Consider the following 14,174-nt stretch of genomic DNA (forward strand, 5'->3'; position numbering starts at 1 on the left):
GGCAGAAAAGGGATCAGAGGTGTCTAAAGCCCCTGATTTGATGTGCAGTGTGAGTGCTAGCGTTAGGTTAGTAGGGACACAGAGAGGCTGCCCAAGATTTTATAAAGCTCCAAAACCAATGCTACAGACTAGATCACCCTGAACAGCTGAGAAGAGAAAGAAAAGAAGCTGAGAAAGGAGGCTTGACTCTTCTGGTGGAAATGTGTCTCCTCTCACGCAGTCAGAGCACCTAATCTCTCTTCTCTTTCCTTCTGATGCCTTCCGCCAACCCTCTCATCCCAAGAGGGCTGACAATAATTGCTATAGATTGTGAAAGGCTGAGTCCTGTCACGGCAGGGCACTAATGTCTTCCAAAGAAATGTTTGTATTCCTAAGACTGACTTCTGAAGGCATCTTTTAAGTACACGTCTTCCCTAGGGGGTTGGCACTAATGGAGACATGTGGGTACAAACACCTAGCCTAGGCATGTTTTCAACTATAATGTGTGAGTATGGCTTGCCCTGCAGGTAATGATTGATCCCAAATACATGTGTCTTTTAGATGTGTTTTTTAGTCTTTGTGAAGACCTCATTACTCTCCTCGTCCTTTCCTTCAATGAATAAAAAGTCCCATTAATAGCCTTAAGTCAATACAAGGTTAATTGATGCACCTATTGTCTCTTGCTGCCTCCTTAGTACTTCAGTTTTCTACCAAAACCTTGATTCTAGTTTATTTTAACAGAAGATGCTCTCTGTGAGCACCGGGCAGTGGCCAACTTGAATGTGACCAGGGCAGTTTAAAGAAGAATTGACACAGAGACAACGCAAAGAGAAATACAGTACATTAATTCACTGTGGAAGCTTTTGCATGCACAGAAGAGCTGCCTAGTTGCTCTGAATCATCCAGTTGTGCAGCCTTCAAGCAAGCCTGAAGCCTTGCCTCCTGATGTCTCCAGAGGTTTGCAGTGCAACAAACACCATTGCTAACAGACTGTGCATGCCCACCTGCAGGGCATTTGCTCAGGGATGAGCCTTTTTACATTAGATGGCACCCTAGGTGGGAAAATCAGAACACACAGGTCTGCCTCATAGGTCGAGCTCAGAGAATCAAAACTTTCCATGCCTTTTTTTTTAGGTATGTGTTGAAAGTCATCTTTCCATGCTAGCTTGACATTAACTCTTCAGTTAGGAAAATTGTTGCTTGTCAAATGTAATGCTGGTCCTGAGAAAATAATGCAATTTTCGTTTTGTAATAAATGGAAGCAGCTTTCCTGTCTCCTCTTTCTCTCTCAGATCATTTAGGGCTTGACAATAGGGTTGGCTGAGCGCCCCCAAGCCACCAGAGCCAGTGGATGGAGGGTCTCCAACACCTGAGAGGATCAGTCCTTGAGTTTCCATCTATGTCTTATGAACCACACAAAAAACAAAGGTAAATTGCAACATTAACTGATGCTTATTTCCTCCAACACCCACAACTTTTAATAAATTACGAGCTACTTTTGTCCATTAATTCTTTACAGACATTCAGACGAGTTTGGGGGAAAACGAACATCCTTCAAAAATCACATGAATCAATGCCAGCATCTGGTGTACATCACACCCTTGACTCAAGCCATAACATGCATGGCAAGCTCAGACCTTGATAGAAAAGTAAACACTTACCTTTCTTGGTTTCACTTTGTCATGGTAGTCATACTGAAAAATCCCCTTGTAGCTAAGTCCTAACCACCACGGAATTCCCTGCTTGTCCTGAAAGAGAAAACAGAGGGAGTAATACTGAATAGGATGGGGAAATGCTGGAGATTCCTGTGTTGCTGTTCAAGATGAAGATTTGTTTCTAAGAACTATCTTTGAATGGGTGTTGTTAAATTTCCCCCTGCTGAGTTCCTGCAAGTCACAAAGCTCCATAGTATTTAGAAGAGATCTGTTTCACTTTTGGTCACGACATATAGAACAATTTAAAATACATCCCATGTGACCAAGTTACTCAAAATGCTGTCAAGGGAGGTGAGGAGGGTTGACATGGGTCCCTTGTGCAGTGGTGCATCCTCTTTCTCTTCCCTTTAAATTATTCAGTCTGAACACTCAGAGATTGGAGAGGAAGGAAAGCAAATCACCCAGCTGACTTGAATTATGTGGAGGGATTTTAGCATTAGTCTTGAAAATGCAGTAGTAATGGGATCTGAGAGCTACCAAGTGATAAGGTCTGACAGGCTTGGACCCAACTGCTTTGTGTCTGAGTGTGCAATAAAATGGCCTTATGGAGTAATGGCTGATATCTGATCCCAGTCTCTGCAATTTACTGAGCTGAAGTCCTCAATGAAATTACATCTGTTCTGTTAATGTGATAGAGAATGGCAGGGTAAAACACAGCAAAACCAAAACCCCCCACATCAGGCAGATGCAAACCCTATTATGTGCAATATTTGCTGCCTCATTGCTGCTCACTGCTGCTTATTGACCATGGGGAGCTCACTGGAATAGCTCTCAAGTGTTTGCAGGATTGAACATCCAGCCCAATCCACTACATTTTTCTTGACCTAGAGTAGTCCAAGAGATCTGGATGCAAAGGGTGCTGGAGAGATCCTGTCCTCCGAGAAAAGATGAGGCTAATGCTTTTTGCAAAATAATAATAACCTTATTATTACATCCTATTATCAGGAATAGACTAGAAACACATCTCCTGAGACAGGTACAGTCAGATATTTGTGTTTTTATGGTACGCCATGTGTGCAAGACATTACAGATGTATGAAAAACCGTATGATCTGTGCACAGAGATAATGATGAAACACATCAAAACTTCAGGGGTGATAAATGAGGGAATATGCTCTGGGGAATGTGGATCTAGCTTTCTGTATATGTTTATTGATTTCTCTACTTAAAAAAAATAACAAACCTACACAGTTGGTCAGGCAAGGAATTAATAATAACAATATAAGGCTAGAAATTTTGGCAATAAATCATTAGACAAAAGAAATGAAGGATTTCATGAATACCTGCATGAAGTCCACACAAAAGTGGAGAGCTGTTTGGGGATGAGAATGTGTTATCTATCTCTAGAGTACAGGACTGTTCTGGCATTAAAAAGATGTACAATCTCTGTATCCATCTACTATCCCATGTGAGGGGAGCTGCAGTATGCAGGTCAGGGCTGGCCCTAGATAGGTGTTCATGGATCTGCCATCTGGGAAAGGTCTGACTCCTGGAGCTACAAAAATGGGTGTCTGCCAGAGATGTGTCTGGCTTGTCCCTTTGGTGGTTGTTCACTGGCATTGCCATGCTGCTGACCATGAGCTGAACACTACAGCACAATAGGACTGCAAGAGTTATCTCCAATAACAGGATTTTCCTCTTTGGAACTGTATTTACTAAACATGCACACACAGTTGAAGTAAGTTTATCCTACCTCAGGAAGTGAAACGAGACTTTAGTAGCAGTGTTTTGTATTCTGAGAGCAGGATGGCTGCTTGTCCTCTCTCCCTCCCTCTCCAACAAGAGTTTAATTCATTGAAGGACCCTTTTTGTAGCACGTACCTTTACTGCGTAATAATGCACTCCATATGTTGGGAGGGATTCTACAATGCTCATGTAACTGCAAAACAACACAGAAGAGAATAATACATATGAGAAGCTGAGAGGATGATCTGAAAAGAAACTTTAACAAATAAATAATTATGCCAGTAAATACTTAAAAATGAAGCATTGCATGACATGGGAAACATAGTTACATATTGTATTTACAGTCCTGTATAAATATTTCCCAATAAAACAAAGGTCACAAAGAAATCACTCTTATTTCACTTACTTCACAATTGCTTGACCTCTTGTCTGACCATTTAGTTTCTTGTAATGTTCAATGACTCGATCCTCACTGGAAAGAAAAAAGATTACATATTTTATTTAATGGCATTATCATGACTAAGAATTTTGTCAAAAGCTGAAGAGGTACCTCTGTTAACACAGCTGCTGACTGACAGAATCAAAAGGTGCCAAGCAAAACCATTAGATGAGGGGATTTGGTGCAGACCAGGGTAAACAAAGGGGGAGTCACAGACTGAGAGTAGAAATGGTTTCCTAAGAGTTGGTTTTCTGGAAGAACCCTTCTTCCTCACAAACATGGTACCTACTTGTACAGACTTTTCTCTCTCTGCATTCCTTTCTTTATCTACAAATGATGTCCATGATATCACACTGTGGGCAAACAGATTTGTGTTGGAGCTGCTCAAGATCTGCTTTGCCCAAACTGGTGTTAACTTCTTTTCAAACCCATCCTGTCCTCTGAAAGATGGGCAAAACTGTCAAAAATTGGTGGCCAGTCATAGCCCTAAGACTGACAGATTTCCCCTCACTGCAACTGCATAACTGCAGGTGCACTAGTGGAAGTACCGTGGAGCAATCTCTCTCAGCAGGGAGCTGAATTCCTAGGGTACAGAGAGACAACAGTATCAGCAGGTTAAACAGTCACAGGGGATATTTCCAGGGCACTCAAACTCGGGTTTCTTTACTCTTAAAGCACTCGTGCCTTTGCTTACTTTTCAGTTGGACTATCTTGCATTCCCCCAGGCAACTCCAGGCTATGCACTGGGATTTGGTGCCAGCCAAGGCCCATTCCCAACAGCTCTTTGGAGACTGAGATCATTCTATGTCTTAGGAAGACATGAACCACATCATGATGTGTTCCAAGGTGAACCATGGAGGCTGTTCCACACCAGTGGGCCTCTGTGTCAGAGAAAATTCTGAGTGTGTGCCAGTATACAGTGGAGATGGAGCATCCAAGAGAGATCAGCATGACCCAAATGACAGACTGAGAGACATCTGTAAGTTCACTTCTAAAGAATTTCATTCATTCTTCTCCATTGAATGGGGAGCAGAGCTATTTGATGCATACAATCAGCTGTGCTAGCAAGGTTGCAGCATGGCAAAGTATAAGCCAAGGATCCAACGTAATGCACACAGGACCTGCTCTGTTACACTGGCATGTAATGACAGAATACTTAAGTCCTCAGGTTTAAACTCAATTTCTTCTCTTTATTTTGTAATACCAAGGACAGGGAATCTGCTGAGTCCCCTGGAGATATTGTACAGAACTTGTCAGACTAACAGAAAGGAAATGTAAACTACCTCGATGCCACCTTACTGCCCTCCCCACTTGGCCTTGCGTAAGCTTCCAGCAGTGCTGCCTGTCTATCCCATGCCATCATGCTGCATGTGGTTTAGGGCAGTGTGAACTGGCATTCCTCTCTCCCTGCACTTCCTGGATCCAGCAGGACCCCCTTCTGGTTGTCCACTATGTGGTAATCCTTTCCCAGGCAGAACTGAAGCCATTTGTATTGCTAGACAGCGTGAAGGAGCACAGCAGTGTGGGATGATGTGGTAGATGACCTCACCACGACTGCTCAGAGATGCCCACGGGGGCTTTTGTGGAGAACTGCAAAGCATTGCACTAGTCCGGCTTAACATGATGGCATCTTCTCATTGCTGCCTTCTCCATTTGTATCCCTGTGCCAGAGAGGACAGAAACTCTTTTAGAAAGAGAGCCAGAATCTCCAGAGCCAAAACATCTTTTAGAAAGAAGAGGCACAGGGAAACTGAGGATCGTGCAGCCCTAATAATGCAGAGAGAAAAGGAGAGAACCAGAAATGCCAATGTGGGCTGCACAGAGCAATTCAGAGACAGTCTGTCAGATTGCCAGCAGGGCCAGCTTTTTCCACACAAGCCTGTCATTTATCTGAGAGTAACTGTATTCCTTACTCACTCACCAAGTGGCTTCCCTCACTCATCCTGCAGAAATAAAAGAATCCTTTTTGGGGCAAGGTGATGTCCCACCAGCAGGCCACAGCAGGAACAGGGTACTGACTGAGCCAGTGAAAAATTATATGGGTAAAGGAATAGTCCAGCTCTCCTGTCAAATCCCTCCGAATTATTTTAGTGCTTAGAAAATGATCTGTAAGCTGTAAATTCTACAGCTATGAAACCATATTCAGCACACTGATCCAAGCAAGTACCACAGATGTTATGGGTGTGCACATGAAGGCAGAGCCCAGGTCTCCTGCCATGATTATCATGAACAGGATTAGTTTTGGAGCAATAACTGAATTACATGAGTGTTCAGTATTGGAAGATCTCCAAAAAACATCATTCTTAATAAAAAAGATAGAGAGAGAGGGCTTACAGCCCTTTGAAATTGCCTCTTAAAACCATGATTACATGTGCATGCAATTCCTCTGTCTCAGACAGGAACAAACCAGGAGTGACTTCTCAGAAAATAATGGAGTTTCTCCAATGGAAAACACTCCTAGCTTTATTTTCCACTCTGTGCAATTTATTGCACAGATCAAGCTCTCATATTGCTGCCATTCAAGGAAAGGATAGATGTACCTGGACATGTCGATTATTTAATGTGATTCCGGATGTGCTCTGCTTTCTTATAAATTATTACTATAAAATAATTGATATGTTCCCAGATCATACTCCTCATACTCCTTGGGTAGGGAAGCCAATCAATGGCGCATTTCCTTCAAATGGACAGATCAGATGTCAGGGAGCCTTCCAGAACAGCAGGAGGAATAGTTATGTTTTTAACCCATGCTAGAAATGTAAGATAATCCAGGCTTTACCCAGTTCTCCTAAAAAAACGCAGGCAATGCTATACCTCCATTGCTCTGTTAGGATACCAATGATCCTCCTGTGTAAAATGTTTTGTGCTCTACAGATGTTAAGTGCCAGGTAAGTATCATCTTTGTTTCTTCTTTCTTTTGGACAAAAAATATAAAGCCTGAATTATCAATCAAGCCATATTTAAGAGTAGGATCTGTGGTCTTTCACCCTTCTGCAGCACTGGGCTTGTTACTGGGGAAAGAAACACGTACTCCAGGGCACGATTCATCCCATCTATTTTGGATGGGTTCCCTAGGAGGAGGTTACTGTTGCTTCTCTCCACTGACAGCAAAGGGAGCTGAGGGCACCTAGCCCAGATAATGAGGTCCACACTGGAAAAACATTCATGGTCAGAACAATCTGTGGGATAGTCCCTCCTCTAACAGTTCTCTGAACTTCCTTTTCCTTCCCACTGCCCTGCACAAGAAGGATCATCCAGCACAGAGGTTGCTTTCTGCCTCCAGCCCTGGGCTGGAGGGTTAAGCCCAGCACGTGCCAGGGAAAACAAGCAAAATCATTCATGGGTCAGAGGGAGCATTAGCAGAGGCTATAAACATACTCCCCTATAATTTCAGCTGTTCATCTCAAGGCAGCTGCCATGCTGCTATTGACAGCTGGGAGAGTGCTGGGACACTGCTGGGACCACCAGCTGACATCTCCTCTCCCCCTGCTCTGCCTTACTGCTGTGTTGGTGACACAGAAACTCATTCACAGAGCAGGGCTGGCAGAAGATGCTAAACTAATGTGGAGACAGAGACACTGAGGCTGCCGAAGCAATGCAGTCTGTTTGCCAGCTCATAAAACATTTCCCCCCAAAGCTGCAGAAATTAATACATGGATGATATCCTGCAGCAGACCACTCTGATAAAGATCTTTAGAACTAAAAAGAAATCCCTCCTGTCCCAGCAGCTTACAAAACTGGACAGCAGACAACTTGCAAGCAAATGCAGGCCTTGAGCTTCTCATCATCAGATCCAGATTTTCAAAGTTAGTTGTTCCCTCCCTCTCTTCCCATCACACTGAGCTGTTTTAAATAGCTGTCCACTCACTGCTGTTCCTTAGTGTTGTTCTGTTTCTAACCTGATTTATCCATTTTGATTATATTCTTGAACTAATGATGTCTTTATTTGCAGTCATATGCTGCCCCATTGAAACCACCAGAACCTCTTAGGCCAAGGAACCAAGAGCAGGACCAGGGCCTCACGTCTGTGTTGAACCAGAGAAAATCACTAAATAGTGATTTTAGGCTGATATTTTCAGAGGTGGATTTTCTGGCAACATTGGTTTGGTTTGGGTTGATGGTTTGGGTTGCTGAAAACAAGCTTGCATTCAAAGTCTGTGGGAACCTGGGAGAAGTCTATCTTCCCAGTGATCTGTTGAAAATCCCATTCTAGCATCCACTTTTGTGCTGTTGCATCTCCTCTTGGCCTTATTACTGACAAGCCCAGTACTGGGCTGGCTTGTTGGGGAGAATCTGAGTTGAAATAAAATGCAATGACAGTGGCTGGAAAGGAGCACTGTGAGTTAACACATTTCTAAAGGCTCTCTCCAGTCTCTGTGATTAGTTTAGTGTCTGTTTTCATGCATGGGCAAGAGAAATCAAAACTCAGGGCCCCAAATCCTGGACTGTGTGGGAGGACCAGAAGCTCAGCTTTCATTTTAAAGAAAAAGAAACACAAACCAACCCACCAAAAAGCCCCTTCTTTCTTCACCAGTAATCACTGATGCCAAAAGACACCCGAGAACAAGATGTGCAACTGTTTATTGTGAACCTGGAGAAAGCTGGAAAAGAATACAGTGAAGGGAAGGGCCTACAACAAGGGTAAGGAACCAGGAGATTCCAGGAATATGGAATCAGAGGCACAAACTGAGCTGATCAAAGAATCCAGGACTCACCCCACTGGTCTTATGACATTTTGTAGGCATAACAGCTGATGCTTTTTCATGTTGTGTGATGGAAATGTTATATTATTTAAGGCAGATCTATCATAGCATTTTGCTGTGGGTATCACCATATTTACTTGATTATCCATTTTATTATCTCTTAGTCCATTTCAGCTGATAAAAATATGGTACAAAGTTCTTCTGTTTGTCTGTTTTAAACTAACTAGAGCCATTAACCATCCCACCTTTAATGTTTTAATAATTTTTTTCCAGAGCTGGAGATTCACTTGTCACCGCTTGTGCTAATGCCGAAGAGCTGCAGCACAAAACTGCTCACAGAAAAGGATAGGACGAAATCTGCATCCAGTATACAATCTCCATGAGATGCAGAAGTGTCAGAGAACACAGTTTTAAAAATCTGCTCCCTTAGGTCACTGAGGTTTTGAGGCCTTTTGTCTGTTTCATCAACAGCTACTTCCTGAGAGCATTAAGTGTTTCAGAGGGTGTTTAGAAAAAAGCCATCATAAAAAAATAATGAACTACTAATGTTAAAGAGGTCTCTGAGACCTGGTTACTGACATGGAATCACAAGGGAGTCACAGGACTGTAGCCTGTGATTTTATTACCCCATTGGCAACACCACCTTCCCAACCTGTGACCTGTTCTCAGTCACATGAGAGCCCCCACAAAATTAAGTACAGCTGCAAGTGCTGTACCTTGTGTATAAATGCAAATACTCATATTCTGAGCACGAGGATTTTACATGGCTCTTCTTGCTGTATGGCACTTTAACAAGACCTCAGGCCATGCTGTTGCTGAAGGGTCAGATTCGTGTTCCCTGTTAATGCCTACTTGTTCTTACTGTTCCTCTTGTGATGGCTTTTAGCTTGAGCCCCCAGTCTGTCAGTCAGCCAAGCCACCTGCAAATGTACTGCTTTTGAGTGTGTGGAGTAGTTTTTGGGAGAAGAGATACTCCTAAGAGAAAGACCATTCATATTCAATGAAATGGCAGCCTACATTTATCATTTTTCATGCAGATTTGATTTGGTTCTTAGAGAGAAACACCAGGAGATTGTGATGATCCACAGTTTTTGTGTCAGTGATCCTTACTTCAGATGGGGACTCCAAATCTCTTCTGAAGTTCTCAGCAAGTGATTAGGAGACCTCATGATGAGCTTGCCTATGGCTTGACATGAGGTACAGTTAATTCCAGCATTGTAGCTGTGCTAGGAGAAGTGGAAGACCTTCTTGGCAAAGGGAAAAACTGAAATCATAATGTGTAAACTAAACTGATTTGTTTCCCCCTGCCATCCTCAGATTACCAAGACGCAGAAATTAAAAGAGTAGCAGATAAAGAAGTTCAATGCAACCCCCAGGGTTACAGCCTAATGCTTTAAAGACAAACATGAAAGAGCAACAAGCAGAAAATCAAGTGAAAGTATCTCCCCTTTAATGAACAGTCTTTCCCCAAATTCCTTCCTATTTGCACAGATAAAAGGGATATGCAGGGTGGCACAAAGAATCTATGTGTGTGGCATTTAAAATCTAACTGCGATCCTGCTCCTACCCTGGGTTTATTTTTCAGCACAAGAAAGACAGAGCAAACAAGCATCCACCTCCAAACGTCACCAAGTTCATACAAAAGGAGATGAGTTCAGCTGTGCCATACGGAGAGGACTTGCAAGATGAAACTGAATCACTCAACACAGGGCAATGCAAAACATTGACATTTCCAGTTGGGAAAACTCTTTCACAGATGCAAAGTGCTGGGAAAGTAAATGGCACGTTAGGCCTCTTGATTTTATCAGGACATTTGCACACTTAGAGTGGATTTCTGGCCACACATTTGGCAGATGGGGAAACTGAGGCCCAGGGTGGTAGCTCTGCTTGTGTCAACTCATGCAATGAGCCAGTGGCAGACCCAGAAGGCAGGAATCCCTGCATCTAAGTTCTACTCTCAGACCTTATTGCCAGAGCCAGGTCTGGCACAAGACTGCAGAGAGTGATACATTACCAGTAAGCGAGGGAAGGATGCTCCTTCAGCGCTGGTGTTGGAAGGGCTGGCAGCTTCTTTAATTCATTCCTTACAACTTCATTGCTGAAAGAGAGTTCAAAAGGAGGATCAGGCTACAAGAAAACAACCACAATATTTGATATGACTTGACCTAGCTGGCAGGCTGCTACAGCTCTACATCTGTTCCTTCTTAACAAAAGGCACTGGGGTTTCCTTTTTCTCCTCTCTTTATTTGTTTTATGGCAGCCCAGTTAACTTTTCCCTCTATTATCAAAATTGGAGAGAAGCTGTCCCAGATGGTAATGCTGAAGCACTTCCTACCAGTGACTGGACACAAAAGCCACCATGTCACATGTCACTGAACAGGGTGCCATGGACATGATCATATACACAAAAGAAACAAGGGGAAGAGAAGAGAAAATGATGTTTTCAGCTGCAATTACACACTTTTATTTAAAGCCTTACAAACTGCTGCAAAAAATAATTATTTGCTTTCTTAGCACCACAGGTTGCTCTTAACCTCTTGCCCAGTGACCTGTCCTTTGCACATCTTCACTGATAAGACTCCAGCTTGAATTTGTGTCCTGCTATACAAAACCCTCATACACAACCATCTCATGGACATTATTCTCCCTGCAACCTCCAGTGGCCACAATGCCCAGTTGGAGCAGCACCACTGCAGAGCAGAGAGCAGGGAGAACTCATGAAATGGGAGGCAGATTCTCACGGATGAAATGAAACCGTGGGATTTTCTCTTACAAACCCCAAATGCCTCCCTTCCCACTTTTAAACACACATGGAATTGTGTGCACATAAAAATAAAAAAAAAAAAAGCCTCAAAGACTTGGGAAGGAAGGCAGTGCTGCTATTAACTTTTAAAATTGTAGAAATACACAGCCAAGAGGGCCAGACAGGACACGGAGGAGTGCCAAAGAATTCATGTTTATTGGCTTACTTCTTACCAGCAAGTTTTTCTGCCTTCCTGTACCCTTCCCTTTATCCTGCCCAAAAGTTGTGGCTGTCCTGGAGCTGCAGAGAAACATCTCTTTCAGAGCCCTAGATTTCCCAGCTCACTGGCTTCTCCAGTGGGGCTGGTAGACAGGCAGACAGGTAGTCTTGACCTCTCCAACTGCAGGCCTGAGATCTTAACATCTGCTAAAGACTCAAGGAGCTCTTGGACATCCCAGATCACCCTGGGTTTCATTCTTGTCTCTGGGACAGTCTGTATGGTGGCTTGCAGAGAGGTGATACAGCTTCAGCTGTAAAAATCTTCCCACAGCATTTCTCCATTTGCACATCCCAGCAACAGGCTCTGCCCAAGACCTACGTGGGTTTGTCTTAATTGGAGTCTGCAGGTTAATTGCTAGGTTGAGCCATAGGGTAAACCACTGACATAAATCCTGCAGCAGGCATTTCGGGCATGTCTACAGACATTTATTACTTATTGTTATGGTAGTTCCTTGACAATCAATTAAGTAGTTTTAAACCAGGACCAAACTTCTAGTCAGGACAAATCTATGAGAGATGCCCAAGTGTCAATTAGGCTCAAATTTTGCAGAATGAAGATGTGCTGAATAGCACTTACAAGAACTGAGGCAACTGCTGCCATACCAACCCCATGGAAAACCACTCTGTAACACCTCCTATGCCAAGCCAAAAGGCTCTTGACAAACAGTGTTTGAACACCCACTCCTGCCCAAATCCCATGGTCATTCAGCCATCAGAGAGCTCTTTTCTAAGTGCAAATGCTCAAAAACTATTCAGATTTATTCTTCCATGGCAAGTAAATATCTGCACAAGTCTGAACACGAAGCTGCTCTACTCCTTGTTATCTGTTGATCTGGATGCTCTGTTCTGTGACTGACAGCCTAGAAAACAAGTTGTTGCTTTTTAGAGTTTACTGGATCTGCCCAGAGCTGTCTCCTCCACAGCACATGCATACTCAGCTCTCACTGAGGTTTTTGACATTTTGAAAGAAACTGGGAAAAAAGAACAGAACTTGGGACAATTGGAGCACAAGCAGCAGTAACTGCCCTCAAGTGAAGATTTCTTTGAGGCTGGCTGCTCATAGAAGGAAGTTGAGAGATTTCCAAAACTTTTCTGGGAAAGCACAGAGTAAGTTCCAAGCAGGGACTTTCTGAGCCCAGAAATCTATCAAATAGGGCAAGATTAGTGGTGACTAACAATCCCTTAGAGCCTGGGAAAAACTCTGAGTCAGTAATGGGTCCCATAAAAGAAAGAGCTAAAGTCAGCTCTGCTTTTTCAGTCAGTGAGGCTCAAAGCTGGCCTGCACTGTGATAAGGTCTTTTAAGAATCAGAGAAAAAGACATTCTTAGTGATGTTGGGTGGGATTAACAATTATGCTCAGCACCTAGAAAATATCATAAGGGTAGTGCCTCACAGCCTCAAAGCGCCAAATGTATGTCAGGTAATCACTTCCAGGAAGAAAAGGGTATTTCATTCTGTGGTCCGTATATTCACTAAGCCTTCTGGCAAGACCTATCTCAAGACAAATTAATTTAGACTCCCAAAAAGATGTTAAAAATGAAAAAAAAATTACTCAGGTTGCATATGAACTAGTGGCCATGAGGTCACTTTCCTCTTGGTTCCTTTTAAAACACAGAACCCCTCAATTTTTAAAAGGTTTCCAGCAGGATCACAAGTGGTTTTGTACTTACTGCCTTTCATGCTCTTTCTAGTGAAATATCTCAGTGTGTTTATTTTATTACTGTATTTAGAAAGTGTTTGTTTAATCCGGTCACTTGTGCCGCATTTATTTTATATTCGGAAGTGTCCAGCCTCCAGGGTTGATATATACAGAAGGGTGCTTATGAAACAGATTTATTAATATTTAGGGAAAAGCTCCAAACACAATTTCTCTGTGTCCCCTAGACCACTTTATTCCCCTTGTTCCAATGGTGGAAATGGTAATATTTAAAGGACTGAATAACAATATGAAAACTGAACTGGGAAAGCCATCTGCATGGATTCCTGAAAGCTGATTAGAAAGTCAGAAGTAAGGTTGACTAAAAATGGACCTAGTAAATAGAACTCCATTTTCTTTGGTTTTTTCTGGTACTGCCTGTTTAATGAATCTTGTTCAAATAAATTAATCACCACCTCTCAATATCTTTATCTACACATGGGGGCAAAAGGCCTACCTAGCCACTTCACAAACATTTTGTGAAAAACAAGTTTTTGCAACTGGCCACAATAACTTTGAGCAAGATTACATATGCAGTTGTCTTAGGAAATCCATACATTTTCCAACATGTGTAATGACAATGATCAGTAACAAAACAAAACTGCAGGTTAAAATTGCCAACTCTTCTCAGCATGGTAATTCATTCTGTAGAATGCAAGAGCAAATGCAGATTCTCAGATTTGACGGTACTTTCTGAAATACAGCACTTAGGACCTTCACCATTAGGCTGCAAGAATGCAACCCAGGTTTTGTAACTCTTTAATACATTCTAATTGGTTAAATGTCACTTGGTTACACAGAAAGAAAAGTAAGCCTGAAACTATGTTAGATTACCATCTGCCCGAATGTCGAAATTATTGTGAAATTCCGCCTAACAGGAAACTGCCCCTTAGCTTTCCTCCCTTTTTATTCTTTCATATATTGCTGGGAGATAC

The 14,174-nt window shown here is 42.6% G+C and overlaps 1 protein-coding gene across 7 annotated transcripts in view; it reads right to left on the reverse strand.

Moving 5' to 3' along the window:
* FRMD4A (FERM domain containing 4A) overlaps positions 1–14,174 on the reverse strand; it is a 355,196-nt gene that overhangs the window by 51,637 nt on the left and 289,385 nt on the right. For all 7 annotated transcript variants that reach the window (XM_085083045.1, XM_085083053.1, XM_085083062.1 and 4 more), the window contains 4 exons: positions 10,536–10,619; positions 3,786–3,851; positions 3,515–3,572; positions 1,641–1,727 (listed from right to left, as the gene is read on the reverse strand). In XM_085083045.1, coding sequence (XP_084939171.1) covers positions 1,641–1,727; positions 3,515–3,572; positions 3,786–3,851; positions 10,536–10,619 — 295 coding nt within the window. The remainder of the gene's footprint in view (positions 1–1,640; positions 1,728–3,514; positions 3,573–3,785; positions 3,852–10,535; positions 10,620–14,174) is intronic.

The sequence above is a fragment of the Lichenostomus cassidix genome, chromosome 1Aa (genome assembly GCF_008360975.1).
Source record: "Lichenostomus cassidix isolate B80296 chromosome 1Aa, HeHo_3.0, whole genome shotgun sequence".
Classification (NCBI taxonomy): Eukaryota; Metazoa; Chordata; class Aves; order Passeriformes; family Meliphagidae; genus Lichenostomus; species Lichenostomus cassidix.